The 22,019-nt window shown below is 41.5% G+C and overlaps 4 protein-coding genes across 4 annotated transcripts; 2 read left to right on the forward strand and 2 right to left on the reverse strand.

Moving 5' to 3' along the window:
• The first annotated feature begins 72 nt into the window (after positions 1-72).
• Positions 73-6,758, forward strand: LOC115759185 (phosphatidylinositol 3-kinase regulatory subunit gamma). Its single transcript, XM_030700061.1, has 4 exons — positions 73-282; positions 526-713; positions 784-1,475; positions 5,815-6,758. Coding segments are annotated over exons 1-4 (1,533 nt in total). The 5' UTR covers positions 73-281; the 3' UTR covers positions 6,467-6,758.
• Positions 6,759-11,039: 4,281 nt separating this feature from the next.
• LOC115758555 (eukaryotic translation initiation factor 4E-binding protein 3-like) lies at positions 11,040-11,990 on the reverse strand. Its single transcript, XM_030699253.1, has 2 exons — positions 11,653-11,990; positions 11,040-11,438 (listed from the first exon to the last, which is right to left on the reverse strand). The coding sequence occupies exons 1-2, from the start codon at positions 11,804-11,806 to the stop codon at positions 11,230-11,232; spliced, it is 363 nt and encodes a 120-aa protein (XP_030555113.1). The 5' UTR covers positions 11,807-11,990; the 3' UTR covers positions 11,040-11,229.
• A 1,943-nt stretch (positions 11,991-13,933) lies between these two features.
• Positions 13,934-14,994, reverse strand: LOC115758600 (eukaryotic translation initiation factor 4E-binding protein 3-like). The gene is made up of 2 exons (XM_030699323.1): positions 14,665-14,994; positions 13,934-14,450 (listed from the first exon to the last, which is right to left on the reverse strand). The coding sequence occupies exons 1-2, from the start codon at positions 14,816-14,818 to the stop codon at positions 14,242-14,244; spliced, it is 363 nt and encodes a 120-aa protein (XP_030555183.1). The 5' UTR covers positions 14,819-14,994; the 3' UTR covers positions 13,934-14,241.
• Positions 14,995-18,977: 3,983 nt separating this feature from the next.
• Positions 18,978-21,990, forward strand: LOC115759058 (ATP-dependent DNA helicase PIF1). Its single transcript, XM_030699883.1, has 2 exons — positions 18,978-20,512; positions 20,567-21,990. The coding sequence occupies exons 1-2, from the start codon at positions 19,547-19,549 to the stop codon at positions 21,593-21,595; spliced, it is 1,995 nt and encodes a 664-aa protein (XP_030555743.1). The 5' UTR covers positions 18,978-19,546; the 3' UTR covers positions 21,596-21,990.
• The last annotated feature ends 29 nt before the right edge of the window (positions 21,991-22,019 follow it).

Raw genomic sequence — 22,019 nt, forward strand, 5'->3', positions numbered from 1 at the left:
CGCTGTTAATTGTTTTAACTATAGTTTATATGTATGCTTGTGTGCATGTGTGAATTCGATTGTGTGTGCGCGCGTGTGTGTGTGTACAAGTGTGTGTTTGCCTGCGAGTTTCTCAGTCGATTCGCGAAATTGAGAATAGAAAGATGGTGCTCGCTAAATTGTAAGCGTGAAATAAGTCATATATAAATATACCAAAAATAAAAAGAAAAAACAATTTTTTTTTTGGCAAAAAGTGGCAACAAAAATTCCAATTAATAGTGGGAATCAAACGCAAATTCAAAAGTGAGTATACAACATAAGAAAGGGCTAATGCCTAACGTATTCGCTTTTCAAATGCGTTTCGGGGGCGCTTGGCAACAAGCAAAAGCCGCTACGCACACACACACACACATCTACATATATACATGTATATATATATATATGTATGCATGTAACCATGTGTGTGTAAATATGTGTATTAAGCAGCAGAAACTAAAATATGATTTCGCCCTACACCAATTTTCCGCGTGCGCTCCCCGTTTTCAGTGCATCCCTCACCGCTGCACTACTCAACGATGAGGCCACAGGCGCCGGCGTCTATGGTGCGAGATTCCAAAAAGGATGAGCTACGCTCTGCCCCCTGGTATTGGGGCAGCATAACCCGCGAGCAGGCCAAGAGCATATTGTTTGGCCAACCGGACGGCAGTTTTCTGGTGCGAGATGCTCAGGCAAAGGTAATTGATTATATAGAAAATAATATCGTAAATATATACATGTGTATATAATTATTTATTTGACTTGCAGAAGGGCGAATACACATTGACCCTGATGAAGGATGGCAACGAGAAGCTAATCAAAATTTGCCAAATGAATGACAATTACGGTTTTGTCGAAAACTTTCAATTCAGCTCGGTTGTGGACATGATTAACCATTATACGACCAATTCCCTCAAGATGTACAACAAAACGCTGGACATAACGCTCAGTTATCCGATGGTCTGCCCCTTCTACGATGAGGCACAGCCGCAGGGTGATTTACGTGTGCTGAGCGAACAGTTCATTCGCTGCTCCCAATTGCTGTTGCAACAGGAACAGGCGCTCGACCAAAAGAAGACCGCATTCAATGCCATACGCGAGGAGCTGGCCGAAAGGAAGCTGCAGCAACGTGTCTTTGGCAATGCGGAGAACATGTTCTTCCGGCAAATAGCGTTAATTGAATCGTATATGATTAAGCCGCCGGTGAATGCAAGCGGCGGCTCGAGTCCAGCGGCTGCAACGGGCGGCAGTGGGGCATGTTCGCGGCAGGATGTGCAACAGCATATGCATGAGAATTTGCTGCACATGAAGGAGCACCTGAAGGTGATGCACGCCAAAATGGAGCGACTCAATCAGGATATTAAGGCGCGCAAAGAGGAGGAACAACTGCTGGAGCGTCAGATCAATGCCAGCAAGCCGGAGCTACAGGAATTGCAGTTACGCAAGGACAAGCACATTGAGTAAGTGTCTAAAGAGTCAGCCGACAACTGACGTCATTCATTATTAATATAATATATCTATATCTATATATACATATGCTTCTTTTGAAGTGCCAAACTGATTAGCGACGCGTCAGCGCAACAGACAGCCCGACGGTTGCACTTCAGCCCAGCTACAGTTGCGCAGCGGGTCGGGACTGAGCGAGGCGGGGGGCTTTGGCCAGTCAGTCAGCCACTCGTTCGTTTCATGCTCAACGGCTGCATACATATATATATATATATATATTTATATATCATATATACTTTATATATTGTCCAATGCAATTTCGCCAACCAAGGAATTTAAATGCTCTGGGTTCTGCCTGCTCGCTCGACTCTCGGCCATTTGGCTGCTTTCTTGAGCTCCCATCCGCTGCTGCCGTCCTCTGCTACCGCTTTCCGTTTGACCGATAATAATAGAAATAAAACGCTTTTTGCCTTTTCGCAGCGTTCGTCTGGTTTCGGCTTGCAATTCGCCACGCTGACTGGGCTACGTGCTGCCCGCATGTAATATATACCCTGTGCATTTTCGATGATGCGTTCTCCCCCCTCTCCCCCATCTCCCCTTTAGCCGCAACACGTCCCTAAGCCAACGACAATTATTGATAAGCTTACCAAGCAGTTGAGGCAGGCAACCAGACAATGCATTTTGTATATCTATCCAAAGCACAGTGAAAGGTGACCTAATGGATGAGCTTCTCCCTTAGCTGGCCGAAATTTGTAGTCTTCTTCTAAGAAAGTTTCCTTGCTCAATGGACGCTCAACTTTTTGTAAAAAGAAACTTTCAATGTAAACGTTCGCTCCAGAGGAGTTTTCACTGTATGTGCATATATATATATATAAAAGACATTTATATATAAATTGAAATCCCTCTCGTTTGCCGCTTGTAATTCAAATCCGCTAACAAAACACATTTCCAAAAGCCCCCGTTGACAGTTTTACACGTTTTCAAGAATACGAATGAATACCTCAAAATGTATGCCAAGCGAATTATTGAGAATCATAAATTTTATTTTCTGCTTTTGCACAGAAATCATAAATATTTTAAGTGCTGTCAGACGGCAGTCAAAACAATATGTTTCGTTTTTGTCGCGTTCCATAGTTGTTGCTCTTGCAAAAGCACATTGAAAGCTTTGAAGCTTTTGATTAAGTGCGTTTGTTCGAGTAAGGCTTAAAGCTTAAGTTCGAGCTTGAGCTGCTACTCAAAAGCACATGAAAGCTTTGAATCTCGCTATTAAGTGCTTTTGTTCGAGTAGAATGTAGAAGACTTAAAGCTTAAGTTCGAGCTTGAGCTTTCGCTTTCAGCTAATCTCGTTTACTCAAAAGCACATGAAAGCTTTGAATCTCGCTATTATGTGCTTTTGTTCGAGTAGAATGTGGAAGACTTTAAGCTTAAGTTCGCGCTTGAGCTGTCGCTTTCAGCTAATTTCGCTCCACAGTTTTTGCCATTGCAAAAGCACATTAAAAGCATTGAAGCTTTTGATTAAGAAGACTTAAAGCTTAAGTTCGAGCGGGAACTGCTAAAGTCGTTGCAGCTAATTTCGTTCCACAGTTTTTGGCTTGCAACAGCACTTTGAAAGCTTTGAAGCTTTTGATTAGGTGCTTTAGTTAAGTTAAGCTTAAGCTCGAGCTTGAACTGTCGCTTTCAGCTAATGTCATTGTGCTAATAACACTTAACGATATGCCTTAGATTCGTCATCGATGATGATAATGATGATGAAGATAACGTTAATTAGTCAAGCCTTGAACCATTTTAGAACTGTGCCCTAACACACATACTAACTTTCGCAACGGTTTGTCTACGCTTGCTTTTATCTTTATTAAATCTCGTCGTACTTTTGTTTTTTTTTTTTGTGCACACCTAAAATACAAACTAAAACTTGACTCTTTATCAGACCACAGACTTCACTAAACATCTGTTGCTTATCTGCCCGGGAATCTCACAAGCTTTTTTCTGTTGGCCTTGCAAACGAAATTAAATATCTGTCGCAAAATGTGTTAAGTACCCAATGGGTATATTTTTTGCAGAATTACACTTATTTTCTATAAAAATGTAAAAGTCAGCCAGAGCCGAGCACAACGATTGGCAAAATAGGTTTGAAGCAATTTTGGTTGTTTTCCATTGCTCAAATTGAGTTTTTATTTGAGCTAGCTTTTGTTGTATTACGTGTCTCGCCCTGTTCTCAGCATGTGGTCAACATCTTGTTAAATATCGGACTACTCCATTTAGCCCTGGGAATAAAAGGCCGAGCATACGAGCTGTGTATCGTATATCCGCCAAGGAATTCAATTTATGGCTACCGAAAGATAACAATTGCTTTTGTTTTATCTATGCTATTTCGCGCTCTAAGATTCTTTCCAGTACAAGAACACATTTCTCTCTTATCTATACGAATATCTTACAGGTTTTTATTTTAGGCTCGTAGCTCTAGTTCGTTTATCTTAAGGGTCCCTGGCAACTAGAGTCTTGTTCAAGCGACTTCCCTTTCATTTGAACAGCTTTTTTTTCTTGTACCCTCTGCTCATAGAAATTGGGAGGCTTTTTGTGCAAAAGAGGAAAAAATCCTATATATATTCTTAAGTTGGTTAAGATCTAAATAGATCTGTTATAATAGATAGATACTTTGATTCTTAAATGTGTGAAATATTCGAAAGCTTCTTCCATGAAATCGATAAAAATCGATAGGAGAGTTCTATTTCTGTTGCTTAAGACAACAATTGTGGTATTTCGAATATTGTAGGGTACAAACAGAGAAGAAAGGGAAAGTGAAAGTGTATATATTCTTGATCAGCATCGATAGACAAGTTGATTAAGATCTAGATAGATCGATGATAGATTCGGTGACTTCTTCCCTAATCTCGAAATCGTTAAAAATCGATGAGAAAATTCTATTTGTGGAGCACATCTTGACGCTTCACGTATTAAAGACAACAAATGTGGTATTTAGCATCTTGTACAGATCCAGAATACTTTCACTTGTGCCTCCTAAATTTATAATTTATAAAAGGAAGCTAGAGAGGCAGCTCGTCGCTAGTTATAGGGTATGTTCTAGTCTGCTCTGGCCTATATACACTTGTAGAAGGTATTATGCAGCAGCAACAGCTGAGCCGCAGCCAAGCCTCATCTAATCTTTGGCTTCAGGTAGAAAAGGGCGATGGAGAGTCAGCTCTGCGCTGGGTACAGGGTATTCGTTAGTCGTCTTTTGGCTTTTGCGTTCTTCTATGCCTTAACAGTTTGTCATCGCTGATTGTCTCTGGGAGGCAGCCGTAGAGCTGCCTGGTCTGTGCCCTGGGTTTCTATTGGCGTGTTGGGCATTGTGCCTCCAGCTCGGTTGGGGCCAGATAAGGCACTATCGTTATCTGGCTGACGAGCATTTTTGTTTGCCAAGTGCTTAAAATTTGTTTTCTTGACGTTTCTCTCTATATATATATATATTCGCAAACCTTTTTTTATATTGTATATTCCTTTCCTTTTGTTGTTGCTGCTGTTTAGAGTCTTTATTTTAATTAAGATTAGGCATAGACCATCTCTGGCTGGCATACATGCGCCAAGTCGCGTTTACTGCTCCGGCTATTCTCACTATTCGGGTATCTGCGAATTCGTTGTGTCATGCGCGTCACAGAGCAGAGGCCTAGGTCGTGGATCGAGGGAAACGATTTGAAGATAAGACATCGGAGAGTTTGCCACAAGTGTGTTAATTTTGGACGAATGATCCTGCAGATTCCATACGGATTGATATATTGTCATTGTCTAGAATCCATTTATAAAATCAACTCGCATACGATTTGAATTTTCTGGTCATTTTCGTTTTGTTGCTTGCGTTCTTTCTAAATTTATGGCTGACTTATATTTTTAGTTTTTCATTAAATTAGAAAAGAAACACAAACGAATGTTGTGCGACAGATTTCCATTTCTTCCGCGCAAAGGCCGACTATAGTATCTGCTCTCAGCTCTTGATATCGATTCAAATTATATATACATGCATATATATATCTCCTAATGGGTGGGCTATTTAATAATTTCGTGATTAAATTTAATGCACACACTTACTAATCGACCATAAATCGAACGTACGCCCACAACTTGGCGAACTTCCTTATCTAAATACAAGCTGGACTACGTCTTTATAATAACTGGGAACTGCGACCTCGGACAAGGGCTGATAAGAAACATGAATTGATATATATCACATTTAAAAGACTAATCGAGTTGGGCAGTTGCTTAATGTGACACGTCGACAACAGTTGGCCTTGTTGGTTTAGTTAAATCGGTATTTTGGATTCTCGGGCAACGACTAAAGATCCGTTTAACTCTTTGCAGGCGTCTGAAGGGCTTTGGTCTAACCGAGGACGATCTGAACGTTTTACTGGAGATGGGCTTCGATGAGCTGCAACAGAACTACGAGAAGGCCTCCAATCAGCCGCATCGCAACGAATCGCTGTGGCTCATCAAGGACGCCAAGCGGCACGATGCCGAGGAGCTGCTAAAGGGCGCGCCCACGGGCACATTCCTGATACGCGCCCGCGACGTGGGCCACTATGCGCTGTCGATTGTCTGCAAGGCGGGCATACATCATTGCATCATTTACGAGACGGAAAGCGGCCTGGGCTTTGCGGCGCCCTACAACATATATCCCTCGCTCAAGAAACTGGTCGAGCACTATGCCACCAATTCGCTGGAGGAGCACAACGATACGCTGACAACAGTCCTGCGCATACCCGTCCTCTATTGGACGCAAAACAAACAGCACATATTGGAGCAGCTGCAGGAGGAGCTGGAACTGGAGCAGGAACAGGAGCGTCTGGCCCAACAGACAACATTGATGCCGCCGCCTTCGGCGAGCAGTGCGCCCATACCTACAACCAGATCGCGGGAGCACAGTGGCCATGATGCTGTCGATGCATCGCTCAGCAGCGAAACGGAAACGCCGCCAGCTTCCATCTCGCCATCAAATTTTAGCACATCGCAATAGGCGATGCCTGGCACACAATCTCCTCCCTGCCTGCCTGCCTGCCTGCCTCACTCCCTCCCCCCCTTGCTAAACTGTCCAATCGAAGGCCTGGCCACTAACTCTCATAGGTATGCCTGGCCGCCAGGCCCCAATCTAAAACTATCTCTCTTAACTATTATAATATTTAAAATGAAGAAAATACCATGTTTTGTGTGTGTGATGGCCGCAGTTCAACTGCGTCGCAAACAAGTAATTTGGTGATCCATGTTGAAGTTGTTTATTATCCATATATAAACATATATATATATATATATATATATATATATGTATACAGGCATGCCTAACTATATCTCTATATATATATATGTGCATATTTTCGTTTGTTTTTGTAACAATGCATTTCGCTTGATACAGGTGATAAAAGGTCAAGCCAAGTGCTATGTAAATTGAAGGTGGTTGAAGCCACAAGATCGTAACTAAGAAGCATCAGCTGTATATACATATAGATCTATATTCATGTATATATATCTATATATATATTTATATGTATATGTATATTATAAAATAGGTGTAGCTCGCACGCTGCGCGTTCTCGAGCAATTGCCAATTGAACAGCTATAAAAATGAATAATTACAACATTGTCGTCTGTTTATTGTAAATATCCCACACACATATATGTATATATATAATAACATATATATGTAGTTCTTTGGAAATCGGGTCGATCGTTTGGCTGATTTTGATAATACAGCTGCGAATTAATTGAAAAGAAGCGTAACAATTCGACCACCAAATTATTTGTTGTTATTGAAAGTCTTTATTGATTTTGAATTAGTTCTTAAGCACAATTTATAAAATACGTACGTTTAAACCGATCGGTGATCGGTGATCAGCGATCAGTGATCAGTGATCAGTGATAAGTGATCAGTTGTCTGTTGCTAATTGATATCATGAACACAATTTCTTTTGTCAAACATCTATAGTTCTTCATATATATATATATATATATATATATATATATATATATTAACTCATTTTTGTGTTTAGTTTTTCTACACGTTTTTTAAGTCTATAGACAGCATACCTTAACACACGCACACACACGCACACACACGCACACACACACACACACACACACACACACACACACACACACACACACACACGCACACTCACACACAGCAGCAACAAAAACAAAAGTGCAATCGGCAAACGAAACAAAAACAAAATACTAAAAAAACCTTTTACATTTGTTATTTATACAATTAAAACAAAAAACATGGTCAAGCAATAAAATGCTCCATAAAAAGACAAAAAAGAAGAAGAAGAAAGGTAGAAGAGGTAAAAAAAAATAAAAAACCGTCAACGGAATCTGCTGCAATATGCAAAAACAAAAAGAAGCTTCAGTTCGTAATTTATATATACAAAAACAATATATATATATATATATATATCTGTAAACATACATTTAACCCACCTGCTATGCGTTTTTTACATGCTCTTTCCAAAAAAAAAACAAAAATCTACTAACTCGTATTTAAAATAAGTTTTGTGCAATTTGTGTTTGTTTAAAGTTGAGAGAGAAAATGAAAAGAAAAGAAAGAAAAAGTGGAGCCCGTTTAAGTTTGTTCAGAGTTCGCTTTGTTTTGGAAAGGGCATTCGGTTGCGGTGTGGCCGAAATTGTTAATCGCCGCGCTTCCTGTTGCCAATTTTGTTTTATGCTACCAACACAACAACAACAACAACAACAACAACAGCAACACTCACCACAATTATTATTATTTTTTTTTAATGCAACTTTGTATATGTAATAATCTATATGTAAAAGCTAATTTAATATATTTAACTTGTAATACAATAATTTCATGTGTTTATACCATAATTATGTATAGTTATATAAATATATATATTTTTTTTTTTTTAATTTTCTAATGCTATGAGATTTCGTCGGATCTCCTACGTTGTAGTATTTTATAAGTTTTAAACATTTAGTGTGTAAAAAAAAAAACACAAAAACAAAAAATAAGAGAAAAAAACTAAAAACTTTCAAACGAAATTTGTATTTTAAATTTGTGCGAGTTAATATTGATAATAATTTCTTTTTGTTTTTGCCATAATTAAATGTTAAATGAGAAAGTTGAAAAATGTTAAAAAAAAGAAGAAGAAGAAGCGCTTGATAATATGATGAGAATGATAACGAATTGCAAATTTGTTGTATTTTTTATATGAAACATATATATATATTTAGATATATATATACATATATATATATGCTATATGTTGTAGTTCTTAAGCACAACCTGCCACAGTCGGTTCAACAAAAACAACAACAACAGAAAACAATTTTTTGTAGTAGATATTAGAGAGAAATTAAAAAAAACAAAAACAAAAAAAAGTATGTATGTATCCATTTGTATTTTGTGTCTAAAACAGCAGCAACAACAACAACGACAAACAAAAGAATGTTCGTAAATAACAAAATGAAAATAAAATGAAACAATAAGTAAAAGAAAATTGATATATATATACACATATATTCATGATTATGAGCAAAAAGCAACAACAAAGCAGCGTCATATTTGCTAGACTTTATTTTACACGCCAGTTCTTATTGGACTTTTGTTGGGTTATGCTGACTGGCGGAGGGGTGGTGAGTAGGGGGGGTAGCGTTCGCCCCGCTTTTCTGCTGAGCCGTGTGAAACGCGAGCCCAAAGTCAGGGAATACGCTGGAAATCACGCGCCCAGCGCTATCCAACGTATGACAAACAATTTGGCACCAAACACGAGATCAGCTCATGATACGTGGTCCAACATTCAAATTATAGTCCAAAGGAATTCGCGGTCCATCACGCCAAACAATGGGCGTCCGTTTCGATAATGCCCGCTGGCAACTTTGGTCTCGTTTCACCAATTTATATAGTCATGTTGTGTGGCTGAGCACACGAACAAATTTACTTTTATCGTACAATTAATAAATGCTGTTATTACAAATTAAAAACCCTTTTTTTTGGGCATTTGTGCCAATTGGCATATTTTAAGGAAATTTCAGTTAAAAGTCCCTTGGTGAGTAGCAACGCTTTCCCTAGCATGGGCTATCATAAAATATATATATATCAGTTTGAATTTCCCTAGTTTATTTTCTATTCTCAAAATTAACGAAATACAACATAAATTTCTTGTTTATTCAAATGGATTACAATTTAAGGTATAAGAAATTCTTTACCTATGAGTACATGTAAAACTGTTATAAATCCCACCAATTTCCTTGAAAGTGTTTTTTTGACAATTTTACCCACCTCCCCCCCTCAGCACAAACTGTCATATAATACAAATCACATTTTTATCGCCTTTTATTGGCTTGTGATTCTTATGGCTGTGCGTTATCAAAAATTAAACAAAATTATTAGGTTCTTTTTCTATTTTGAGAACCTGTTAAGGCTATGAACTTTACTGATCTAAATATAACGCCTTTTAATATTTGGGGAAATTATTTATTAGCGCAGCAAATTCAACAAGTCCCATTTAAAATCCCATGTTGAAAATCAACAAGTTATACAATTTTCCTAATATGTATGTGTTATAAATATACGACATGATAAAATGATTAGGCAATTAATTCAATGATTTATGCGACTTATATGCAAAATGTTTTATTATTTTGGCAGAAACTAGTGCACACACACACACACACACACACATGTGTATAAAAAGTATATTTATACACACAAGTTTGTATGCAGAAATAAGTTAATATATTTGCTTACATTATGGTTTCTCATGTAACCCATGCTCAAAATCTTTTAGTTGTGCCTTTAATTAATCAATTGTTTCATTTGCTTATATTATAAATGAAATGAATAGAATTAAATTGTTGCAAATTTCCTGCAGATAATGCATTTCACATTAAAATACAGCGCTAAAAAGTATGCTGTGTTTTAATGCGCCAAATTGCCAGGGCTGCACAGCCAAAACAACAACAAAAAACACTTTAAACGTTTGCAGCAAACATAAGGCGAACATATTTATGTGCACATACATACATATGTATGTATGTATTTGTATGTACATATACGAATAGTTTGAATTAAATGTTGTGCGCAATATTCGAGGCGTTGGTTTTGCGGTTTGAGTCCCAAGCGACCGCCCGTTCGACCGCCCGCCCGCCCGCTAGCAAGCGAACGTTGAGGGGGCGATTCGCGGCTAACTGCGCAGTTGTTTAAAAATCTATGTGTGTGTGTGTGTGTGTGTGTGTGTATACACACATACATATGTTAGCATAGACAGAATGTGGGTTATGAGCCGCTGCCACGCGCACAGTTTGAGAAGCTCACCACGCAAGTTGTTGTTGTTTACAGTTCTAATAATGGCCAACGCCTCGGCAGACATGTGCCGGCCGGTATTTTTCGGCAGTTCAACAAACCCCATACAAATATCCCAAGGTGAATAGACAGAATTCGGAATAATCGTTTCTTATCATTGATGAAATCGTTTCATTAGAGAAAGCCTTATTATTAGCATTATTTACTGTTAATTGCATGTTGCTTAAGAATTAGATTTATAAAATATGATATATAGAAAACAAACTCAACTCAGTCAATGTGACCGAAAATCGGACTAAAAACTTAAAGCTATATCAACAATTTAGTGGGAATATTTAGGGCTAACACTACAAGATCAATATATCAGGTCTGATAATATACAACTAATTGATGGCTAATGATAACATTTTCTGGTAACGTGAATGCATGCGTTTTGGCAGTAGCTCATTGCAATTGGAAAGCATTTACAGCTCCAGCTGGAACTGCTCCTGTTCCTCGATTTTCAGCGATTGCGTCTTCTTCGCCAGGTCTGTGGGCACGGGCACACACTTGCGGAAGGGTGTGCGGGGCGTGCCGCGCAGCAGGCAGCTGGGTATATTGCTGGGCGGCGTCTGGCTCAACGGGGATCCACGCAGGTTCTTCATGAAGGCACGTTCATAGATCACCTTGGTGCCTGCAAAGATAAGGTCAGAAATGAACTGTTAGTCTAAATTGAATTGATAATTGCATCAGACTCTGCACAGGTGATAAGACACAGCTGCACGAGCTCACAGTAAATATTCATGAGTCACGGACATGTGCGCCTGGCCAGACTGAAGTTCGAGTCCGAGTCTGGGATTGTTATCACTCGGCTGATTCACAGTTGCCAAAATATTGCATCAACTTACCGCCAGGTGTCGTGGAGTAGAGGGTGCCGCCGGGCGTAGCGGAGTACACTTCCGGCATTTGGATGGGATCGGTTATCACAACCTTCTTGGTCTTCGTCATGGCCAGGGGCAGCGCATGCGAGAAGGCTTGGCGAGCGGTGGGAGATGCAGACATCTTCTTCTTCTTTTCAATTATGTAAGTTTCCGTTACTTTGTAACACGTGTAAATCGTAATCGAACGAGTTTTGTTTGTTTGCGCGAAACTGCGTTGTTGAATTTGTCGCTGCCTTTGACTTCTGCTTATCAGCTGCTGACGCGCTCTCGTACTTGCTTGGTTCGCTTTGCGAGTCCAATTGACACTCGACGGCATTTGGCAGCTGTATTTATACTGCTTGCTCTTCTTCTTTCAATCGTGACGAACGTAAACAAAGTCAGCGAAGCGCACGTCCCGGCAGCGCGTCACTGCAATGCGCTCTCTCTCTCTCTCGCTCTCTTGTTTTCGCTCTCTCGCTGTGCTTGCTCTCTTCTTGTTGTTGCCTGTGTAATATAAATGTAGCTTGTTTTTGTTTTTATCGTTTACCAATTCTTATGAATTAGTACTAAACGGTTTTGGTAGTGTTGGAAGGGACGCTTATACATATCTCTTGGATACCTTCTTAACCCGTTGTTTACACATTCTGCATTGTTATTTGTCTAATTAGTTGTTTTCTTGTTTACAATTTCTTGCATTTAAATTATGCAGGAATAATTTACGGCTTCGAATCAAGTACTAATTAGGCTAGAAATGTGCTTAATTCAGTTCTTTTCATATATATTATGTGATGATAAAATCCTCGACAAATTTTTATACCCTGAACCCATTAAAAATGGGTATAAGGGCATATTGTATTTGTGCAAAATCCAAATGTATGTAACAGACAGAAGGAAGCTTCTCCACCCCATAAAGTATATATATTCTTGATCAGCATCAATAACCGGGTCGATCTAGCCATGTCCGTTCGTCCGCCCGTCCGTCCGTCCGGCCGTCAACCTATAAGAGCTAGAGACTTGAAATTTTGGATGTAGATGCTTCTCGCGCAGATCGAGTTTGTTTCCGATAATCGATAACTTACTCCGTTTCCAAGCAATCGATAAAAGTCGTTATCGATATCCTGTTTTTTGGGCAATTTTGGTAAATAATAAGAGCTAGAGTCACCAAACTTGACATTTAGCTTCTAAAATAGAATATATATATGCATTTGATGTTGGAAGAAGGGGGTTCAGGGTATCCCCTAGTCGGGAGCTCCCGACTAGAACCTCTTACTTGTTATAAATGGGCGCAGTAGCTCGGGCTTAACTATATTCAGGAACAGGCAAATCCAAGTCAGTTGTATATGACGACAATATAAATAATCATAATTAGTTAGCATTATATTTATAGAAATATAACATTTTGACCGATATCTATATATGTATATATACTATAGTGGTCCGGAATTGACGTAAATTTCCTGGAAATATCTTGAAAACAAGAAAAACAAAAACTATTTTGTAAACAACATTTTTTATGAATCTATAATATAGTGGTTCGATTCGGCCGACATAGATATATACAAAAATAGGTGGATATATGCCAAGTTAACTTAAAACTGAAAGAATACTTTGCATAAACACAGAAAGATTTACGGGTATAGAGATTAACTAAGCTCACCATCCACTTATATTACCCGGAATTGGAGATGCCCCACTTAGAGGGTTTCAGATTTCGGGAAAAGGGTATACAAGGAATCAGTATATCAATTATTCAGCAGCTGAAATCCTTAACCCTTTGACAGAGCAGCCTGTGCTCCAAGCCATGCGACCGATCTAATTGTCGATCTCTCAGGGATTATATAATACTAAACGAAATAATATAGAGACATGTTATTTGGTAGCTTTTATTGTCTCAGATATTGTTTTTCGCTTCTCGGAATAGGTAGACCATGAATTTCTGCATTTGCCGTTTCCTACGAATGTTGTCATCGTCGCGTTAAGATCTGGTCTTCAAGTCTTTTGGCCAGAGAACTCCGAGTGCAAACTGCGCAGTAGTTTCTGAACGCATTTCTCTTGATCCGACAGATGCCGGCCGGTATTTCCAGAGGACGGGGTTCAATAAACCCCTCCCAAAATACATACACATACATAGATGGAATATTACCATCAAGGTGAAATGGAAATACACACTCGAGCAGCTTATAGATAACTTGGTTAGTCAGCTCTCAAGGTCCAGCAGCTGATAAAATATACAAATAAACCCGTTCTTCAATTTCAATTTCAATTTCAATTTAATTCAAAATGTTCATCAAGTGTTTATTGCATGAGTTGCTTCTTACCAACTAAAATGAATCAATTAAATTAACACAGACTCAATCAATATGACTGACAACTTAACTAGGAACAAACACTTAGGAGCTACATGGACAACTTGATGGCATAAATATGAGAGCTAGCCCTATAAGATCAGTATCAGGTGCGACAATATACAACTAGATGTTTGGCTAATGATAAAAACATTTTGGATGATGTTTGTGCGTTTTGGCAGTAGCTGCTTGGAATTGGGATGCCTTGTTCTGTGGTGTGCGCTGTGTGCATTTACAGCTCCAGCTGGAACTGCTCCTGTTCCTCGATTTTCAGCGATTGCGTCTTCTTCGCCAGGTCTGTGGGCACGGGCACACACTTGCGGAAGGGTGTGCGGGGCGTGCCGCGCAGCAGGCAGCTGGGTATATTGCTGGGCGGCGTCTGGCTCAACGGGGATCCACGCAGGTTCTTCATGAAGGCACGTTCATAGATCACCTTGGTGCCTGCAAAGATAAGGTCAGAAATGAACTGTTAGTCTAAATTGAATTGATAATTGCATCAGACTCTGCACAGGTGATAAGACACAGCTGCACGAGCTCACAGTAAATATTCATGAGTCACGGACATGTGCGCCTGGCCAGACTGAAGTTCGAGTCCGAGTCTGGGATTGTTATCACTCGGCTGATTCACAGTTGCCAAAATATTGCATCAACTTACCGCCAGGTGTCGTGGAGTAGAGGGTGCCGCCGGGCGTAGAGGAGTACACTTCCGGCATTTGGATGGGATCCGATATGACAACCTTCTTGGTCTTCGTCATGGCCAGGGGCAGCGCATGCGAGAAGGCTTGGCGAGCGGTGGGAGATGCAGACATCTTCTTCTTTTTGATTATGAAACTTTACGTTACTTTAAAAAAAAAACAACTTGTAAATCGTAATCGAACGACTTTTGTTTGTTTGCGCGAAACTGCGTTGTTGGAATTGGCTATTGCTGTTTAGCTTCTGCTGCTGCCGCTGCTGCTGCTGTGTGTGTGCTGACTTGGTCGCTCTGCGAGTCCAATTGACAGCCAACAGCCGTGAGGAGCAGTATTTATAGCGCTGGCTCTTCCTCTTTCGCGCCGTTAAGCGTGCAAACAAAACAGACGCACACACACACACGCACACATAGACATTGCATATTGTGCTCTCTTCGCGCGCTCTCTCACGCTCACGCTCAGGCTCAGCAGGGTAGCCGCCTGCTGTTGTTTTTGTTATTGCTTCTTGCTTGTTTTGTATTCTACAAAATTTCTGCGTAGTACTAGTAGTATATGGTTGTTGTTATTCCTGTGCAATATATTTATTGCTGTTGTTTTTTTTTTTTCTTCTATATCTTGCCAATGCAGACGAGAGTGTTCGACTCATTTCGGTTTTGCTGGGGCGTCTGGGACGGCGTCAGCCTTGATCGGTCGCGGGCTGTTGTTGACCGGTTCTAATCTGTTTATCTTTGCCGCTTGTATTTATTGGTAAACAGTTATGTAGAAATATGTGGAGACAAAACGCACAAACAAGAAGAGCCAGAATATCGAATATCGATAACGCTCGCATCGATTGCATTTTGATGACTCAACCGCTTCAGTAAGGAATTTAGTAGAAACATACGCAAGTAAGTAATTAACATAAAGACACGTTGCCGGTGAAAATTGGCTGACGTATGGCCCGGCAATTAAATTGTGCGCCACGAGCCGCAATAACAGCGTGCGGGGGCGCTGTTGACGACACTTCGCGAGGCACGCCTGTAAAAGTGATGCTACTTAGCAGCCAATTACGACGCAGTTTACTATTTTGGCCATTGGCCATAGCTTGATCTGCGGTTGGTTGTAATGGCACCACGTGTAGCAGCGCCCGTTAATGTGGGACAATAGCTGCCACCCACGATCGCCGCAGGTTTATCTATAGCAGCAAGGTTAACATGAAAGCCACGTGCTTTAATTTATGTTCAAATCGGACAGATCTGTGGCAACGCACTTGCCCATTGGCCTCGGTCTAAAGATAGTCGGCACTAGGAAAGTTTTTCTGTTCGGGCTGGCGCCTTGCGCCCGGCACCTGTGCAATTAACCCCATTTATCCACATTCACATGTGCCTAAGTGCTGACCCTGTTAATTGAGTTGATTAACAGCCGCATTACAGAGCACACCCGCACCCCTTTGCCGTGCCAACCGTCACGTAGCGCAACAACATAAACAGTTAGCCCTACGTGCGGGTGTAAGCCTATGCAAGATTTTCATGCTAACTCTCCCTGTCTCTCTCTCTCTCTCTCTCTCTCACTCGCCTCACACGCGCTTTTTTTGTATGTTGCTCTCCTGCTCGCTTATCAACCCCCCTTTGGGTTAAGGAAACCGGTTTTAGTTTCGCTTTTGTTTGTACCTGCGCAGTAGCCGAGTCAAGAAAATGCGTCGCGGGGAAAATTTCGGCATGGCAAACAGGTAAGATCTGTGCGGCAACCCCTAGACCCCGCCGTCGCATTTTAAAAAAATGTGTGTTTTTCGAATTTCGTTAAATTCGGCACACGGCTGACGAAATTGCACGATGCCATTGCAGCAGCAGCAGCAGCAGCTCTTTAAGTACGAAAATCTATCTATAAGTCTATACATATATACTATATATTAGCATCTAAATTAAGCTATTCGTATTCAGTGTGCTGATAGTTTCTCATGAATGGGGCGCCTCTTGCGCTGCCCGGCTCCGAGCGGCGCCTAAGCAGCATGCCTAAAACAACCTAATCAACAAGTGGCAACGGGCACAACGCACTCTATATACTCTATCTCGCTCTTTATTATTGCAATACAAATTCTGTTACTTACAGCTGATGTGCTGTTACTGGGATTAAAATGCTGTTACTTACAGCTGATATGCTGTTACTGGGATTAAAATGCTGTTATTTACAGCTGATGTGCTGTTACTGGGATTACAATTATGTTAGTTACAGCTGATATGCTGTTACTGATGTGCTGTTACTGGGATTAAAGTGCTTTATTTACAGCTGATATGCTGTTACTGGGATTAAAATTCTGTTATTTACAGCTGATGTGCTGTTACTGGGATTAAAGTGCTGTTATTTACAGCTGATGTGCTGTTACTGGGATTAAAATGCTGTTACTTACGGCTGATGTGCTGTTACTGGGATTAAAATTATGTTACTTACAGCTGTTGTGCTTTTACTGGGATTAAAATTCTGTGATTTACAGCTGATGTGCTGTTACAGGGATTAAAATGCTGTTATTTACAGCTGATGTGCTGTTACTGGGATTAAAATTCTGTTATTTAAATGTAGATTTCAATCATTTCCTCTTAAATTTGTTTATATCATTTTGATTAAGATTTTTGAGAATTCTCAGTTTCTGTATCAATTGGAGTGCACTCGAACTTATCAATTCAGACGAAATATGGCCTATTCATTCCATTCACATTTGTCATATATGTAATTTTTGCCAAATATTGATAAGCATTATAAAGTAAACAATGCTGCCTACCTCTATTCTAGTCTGTGCGCAGATAATGATGTGAACAACTTTTTCTTTTAAATATATATATATATTTTTTAAATATATATATATGCATATTTCTTGACATAATTTTAAAACTGAATATCTTATATAGAAAATCAACTTGAGAGAATATAGAAAATGTAGTTAATCTCTTTGACATTTAGGTCTAAAGCCTATTTACAGGGTATAGAGAATAGCATATTGCTTTTTCGTCAACGTCGATGACCCAAAAACAAATATTTGTGTGTTTATGTCTAGAAACCTGAAAACAAATGTAAATATGTATTTCATTTAAAATGACGCCGGCCCAAAAAAACAACAACAACAACAACAACAAAATTCGAATCAGTTGACTTTGTTTATTCGAATTATGAAAAACAAACCAAAATAAACCAAATAGAATATCGTAAACAAAGGACAATATTTATTAGGCCTACAAATCAGAAGCTCAAAATGGAGCCTAGAGTTACGTCCTATATCGAGCTTCAGACTGCACGGCTCTTTTTTTATACCCTGAACCCATTAAAAATGGGTATAAGGGCATATTGTATTTGTGCAAAATCCAAATGTGTGTAACAGGCAGAAGGAAGCATATTCTTGATCAGCATCAATAGCCGAGTCGATCTAGCCATGTCCGTCTGTCTGTCCGTCCGTCCGTCCGGCCGTCAACCTATAAGAGCTAGAGATTTGAAATTTTAGATGTAGATGCTCCTAGTTCCCGCGCAGATCGAGTTTGCTTCCGATAATCGATAACTTACTCCGTTTTCAAGCAATCGATAAAAATCGATATCGATATCCTGTTTTTTGGGCAATTTTGGTAAAGGGAAAATTTGGAATAAGAGGGTTCAGGGTATCCCCTAGTCGGGAGCTCCCGACTAGAACCTCTTACTTGTTATATTTTATTTTCGGGAGCGGAGAATCTGCAGCATGACTAGCTCGAGGAATAGGTTCAATAGCCAAGCTGATAAGTCGAAACTGTACAGATATCGCATTATTTCCGAAATGCGATTCCAAAATATGCAAAATAAAAAAAATAGGAATTGAATGTTTTTGCATTTGGCAGCCTCTTTGCGCCAATCAATCAATAATATGCATTGCAGTAAAAGTAATGCCAAAGAAACTATGGAAATTTACGAAAAGGAACTTGAAACCTTCGCGACGATCAATGAACTTTTTTTTTTTCAGAACACGCGAGTTGCATGAACTTATGGGATAGCCAGTTTTATTGCCCTCACGAGAATAATACAACGGACGATGACGAGGCCTGCGAATAAATAGTGATTCCGGCCTCTTTATTGTTAAAAGCTTTCCTTTATATTCAAGCATTTTGACATCCATGAAATCCAGGTTCTATTTGACAAGTTTTTTTGAAAAGTTCTTTATTTGAGCAAAGAGAGAGTTGAGTTTTGATTTTGGCTGCCTCACGGCAGACTTATATATATTATTTATTTATCAGTTAACAGGCCTTGTATGATTTTTACTGCATTCATATTGAATTGTGCAACTGTTTGTCATTATACGATCGCGTTATCTGGCCATAGTTTCTTGAATAGAAATCAACCAGCACTTGAACACTTTACATAAGAAACTTAACTGAACGTTAACCGGCTCGTAAATGATAAATGCATTTCTTAATTACGCCGTAGTATTTAGGAAACGTATATGCGACAAGAATGCAATGATTGTTTCGAGATGCTCATGAGTGTCATTGTAATATGATAAGAAGAAATTAAGAAATTCTGCTTGCGATCAGCATCTAGTACTGCAAATGAATACTTTCGTTTAACTTTAAACTCAATTTAAAGTTCAAGTTTGCTTATATTTTAAACTATACTCAAAGAAATACAGAAAAACTTATTTAAGCAACACAAACAGCTCACATTTGAAAATAAAGCAATGCGCGCGTCAGTTGGCGCCATCTGGCGTTACGCACAAACAACCCTGTTTGAATATCGATAAACGCAGTGTGGCACGGCATGCCTATCGGTAGCTTTTTTTTTTTTGGCGGGAGGTGTGCACACTCGCTGTCTGCCCAGGGACTGAAGAGATTTGTTTGAAATAAATTAATTAAAACAACTATGGATCTTAACGATGCCGTGCTAACGTGCGCGGTGAACATACACTGGACGAACGCGGTGGGCATAACCGGTCGCAAGCTGGCCTACAGGACGGCAACGTTGCGTCTGGTGCGCAACGATTTGCGCGAAATTTTCGTCGAGGTGACGCCCGAGAAGCTGAAACCGCTCAAATTCAAGCTAAAGGACATAATGGTGCACAAGAAATTCATGGCCGAGGGCAAGGCCACGTTCAACTTCAAGGCGGAGCAGTGCTCGCTCTACCTGTCCAACGCACCGCCCGGCACCCTGATGCTCTTCCTGCGCACCATATTCATCAAAATGAATGGCAGCGGAGACGGCGCACTGGACGATGCGTCTCTGCAAAAAAAGCTGCGCGAGCAGATGCTGGGCTCGCGGCCCAGCAGCTTTGAGGAGATCTCACCGGTGACCACCGCCGAAATGGTTTTGGCGCGCAAAAAGGCGGGCCTCATAACGCGTGGCAGCACGACCACGCCCTCGCCGCAGGCAGCCAAAAAGCGACGCTTCGAGGAGCTCAAGGGGGCTGGCGACGAGGCTGGCCAAGGCGTGCCCGCTGCCAAAAAGCTGTACCAGGCATCGCCACTGGCCGGCACGCAAACGGAGGACTCGCTGCGTTTGAACGAGGAGCAAATGGAAGTGCTGCGCGCCTGCATCGCCGGCAAGAATGTCTTCTTTACGGGCTCCGCCGGCACGGGCAAGAGTTTTCTGTTGCGCAAGATCATCTCGGCGCTGCCGCCGGAAGGCACCGTGGCCACGGCATCCACGGGCGTGGCCGCCTGCCTGATTGGCGGCACGACCTTGCACGCTTTTGCCGGGATTGGCGGCGGCGATGCCACGGCTCAACGTTGTCTGGAGCTGGCATCGCGTCCCGTTGCCGCGCAGACTTGGCGCAAATGCAAGCGTCTGATCATAGACGAGATCTCCATGGTGGATGGTCAGTATTTTGAGGTAAGTTCTTGAGCTGCAGAAACTGACAATCCAGCTAATCCTTGACAATTGCAGAAAATTGAGGCTGTGGCGCGTCACATACGCCGCAACGAGCGTCCATTTGGCGGCATCCAGCTGATACTCTGCGGCGACTTTCTCCAGCTGCCGCCCGTCGTCAAGGGCGAGACGGCCGTGCAGCGCTTTTGCTTTCAGTCCAGCGCCTGGGAGAGCTGCATCCAGTGCGTCTACGAGCTCAAGCAGGTGCATCGTCAATCCGATCCGGAGTTTGTTAAAATACTCAACCATTTGCGCATCGGCCATGTCAACGAGTCGATCGCGGCCAGGCTGGTGTCCACGTCAAAGCAGAAGATCGAAGGCAATGGCATTTTGGCCACGCAGCTGTGCTCGCACACGAACGATGCCAACTCCATAAACGATTCGAAGCTGGAGCATTTGAGCGGCGACAAGGTGCTGTTCCGTGCCGAGGACTCGGATGCCGGCATGAGCAAGCAGCTCGACCAGCAAGTCCAGGCGCCGGCACAGCTCTATCTGAAGATCAATGCGCAGGTAATGCTGCTCAAGAATATCAATATAGCCAACGGCCTGGTCAATGGTGCACGCGGCGTCGTCGTGCGCATCGAGAAGGGTCTGCCCGTGGTGCGCTTTAAGAACAATCAGGAGCACGTGTGCCGGCTCGAGAAGTGGATCATCAAGACGGCGACGGGCGGCGTGCTGACACGCCGTCAGGTGCCGCTCAAGCTAGCCTGGGCCTTCTCCATACACAAGAGTCAGGGCCTGACGCTCGACTGCGTTGAGATGTCGCTCTCCAAGGTGTTCGAGGCTGGGCAGGCATATGTGGCGCTGTCGCGCGCCAAATCGCTGCAATCCGTGCGCATTCTGGACTTCGATGCCAAGCAGGTGTGGGCCAATCCGCAGGTGCTGCAATTCTACAAGAACTTCCGGCGCCGACTCATCGACACCAGCCTGATACCGCTGGGACCCAAGAACAAGGACAAGAAGCCGGGCGCCGCCGGCAGCACCAGCAGCGCCCTGGCCAAGCTCAAGAAGAGTCTCATGAACAAGCCGCTCGTCTCGATAAGCTAACGTCTCGACAAGATAACCACGACTGATCTTTTAGCAACAAATTCGTAACTCGTAAGGACTGAAACAAGGCTTTCCATTCTGAGGCTGCCGCCGCGCTGCCTCAAAGTCCAAACCCTTGACAAACTATATGCACAATATGAATAGCTAGACTTAAATTTGACACATTTGCAATTATTGCTGCCACAGTTTTTGGCGCCAGACCCAATCTCGTGGTCTCAAGAACGATTCGGGATGCCGTAGATTAAATAACTCTGTAAGAACTGTTGATGGTTAACAGGAAGATGTTCATGTTCCTGATTTCGTATCAATATACAGTATCTTCTACAAATGTCTGGGACTAGCCCGGAAATAAACGCTAGCTTGTAGTTTTCTATACAATATAATTCCCAACTTGCTTAAACGTAGTCTACTAGAAAGCATGTCC

This window comes from Drosophila novamexicana, unplaced genomic scaffold (assembly GCF_003285875.2).
Source record: "Drosophila novamexicana strain 15010-1031.04,08,12 unplaced genomic scaffold, DnovRS2.1 tig00000193-arrow-pilon, whole genome shotgun sequence".
Lineage (NCBI taxonomy): Eukaryota > Metazoa > Arthropoda > Insecta > Diptera > Drosophilidae > Drosophila > Drosophila novamexicana.

Excerpts from the sequence above, each read along its gene's own strand:
- LOC115759058 (XM_030699883.1), top strand. The coding sequence starts at position 19,547 with ATGGATCTTAACGATGCCGTGCTAACGTGCGCGGTGAACATACACTGG. Across the intron at positions 20,513-20,566 it reads TGGATGGTCAGTATTTTGAG|AAAATTGAGGCTGTGGCGCG; the intron begins GTAAGTTCTTGA and ends TGACAATTGCAG.
- LOC115758600 (XM_030699323.1), bottom strand. The coding sequence starts at position 14,818 with ATGTCTGCATCTCCCACCGCTCGCCAAGCCTTCTCGCATGCGCTGCCC. Across the intron at positions 14,451-14,664 it reads CTACTCCACGACACCTGGCG|GCACCAAGGTGATCTATGAA; the intron begins GTAAGTTGATGC and ends TTATCTTTGCAG.
- LOC115759185 (XM_030700061.1), top strand. Across the intron at positions 714-783 it reads TGCGAGATGCTCAGGCAAAG|AAGGGCGAATACACATTGAC; the intron begins GTAATTGATTAT and ends TTTGACTTGCAG. Across the intron at positions 1,476-5,814 it reads CGCAAGGACAAGCACATTGA|GCGTCTGAAGGGCTTTGGTC; the intron begins GTAAGTGTCTAA and ends AACTCTTTGCAG.
- LOC115758555 (XM_030699253.1), bottom strand. The coding sequence starts at position 11,806 with ATGTCTGCATCTCCCACCGCTCGCCAAGCCTTCTCGCATGCGCTGCCC. Across the intron at positions 11,439-11,652 it reads CTACTCCACGACACCTGGCG|GCACCAAGGTGATCTATGAA; the intron begins GTAAGTTGATGC and ends TTATCTTTGCAG.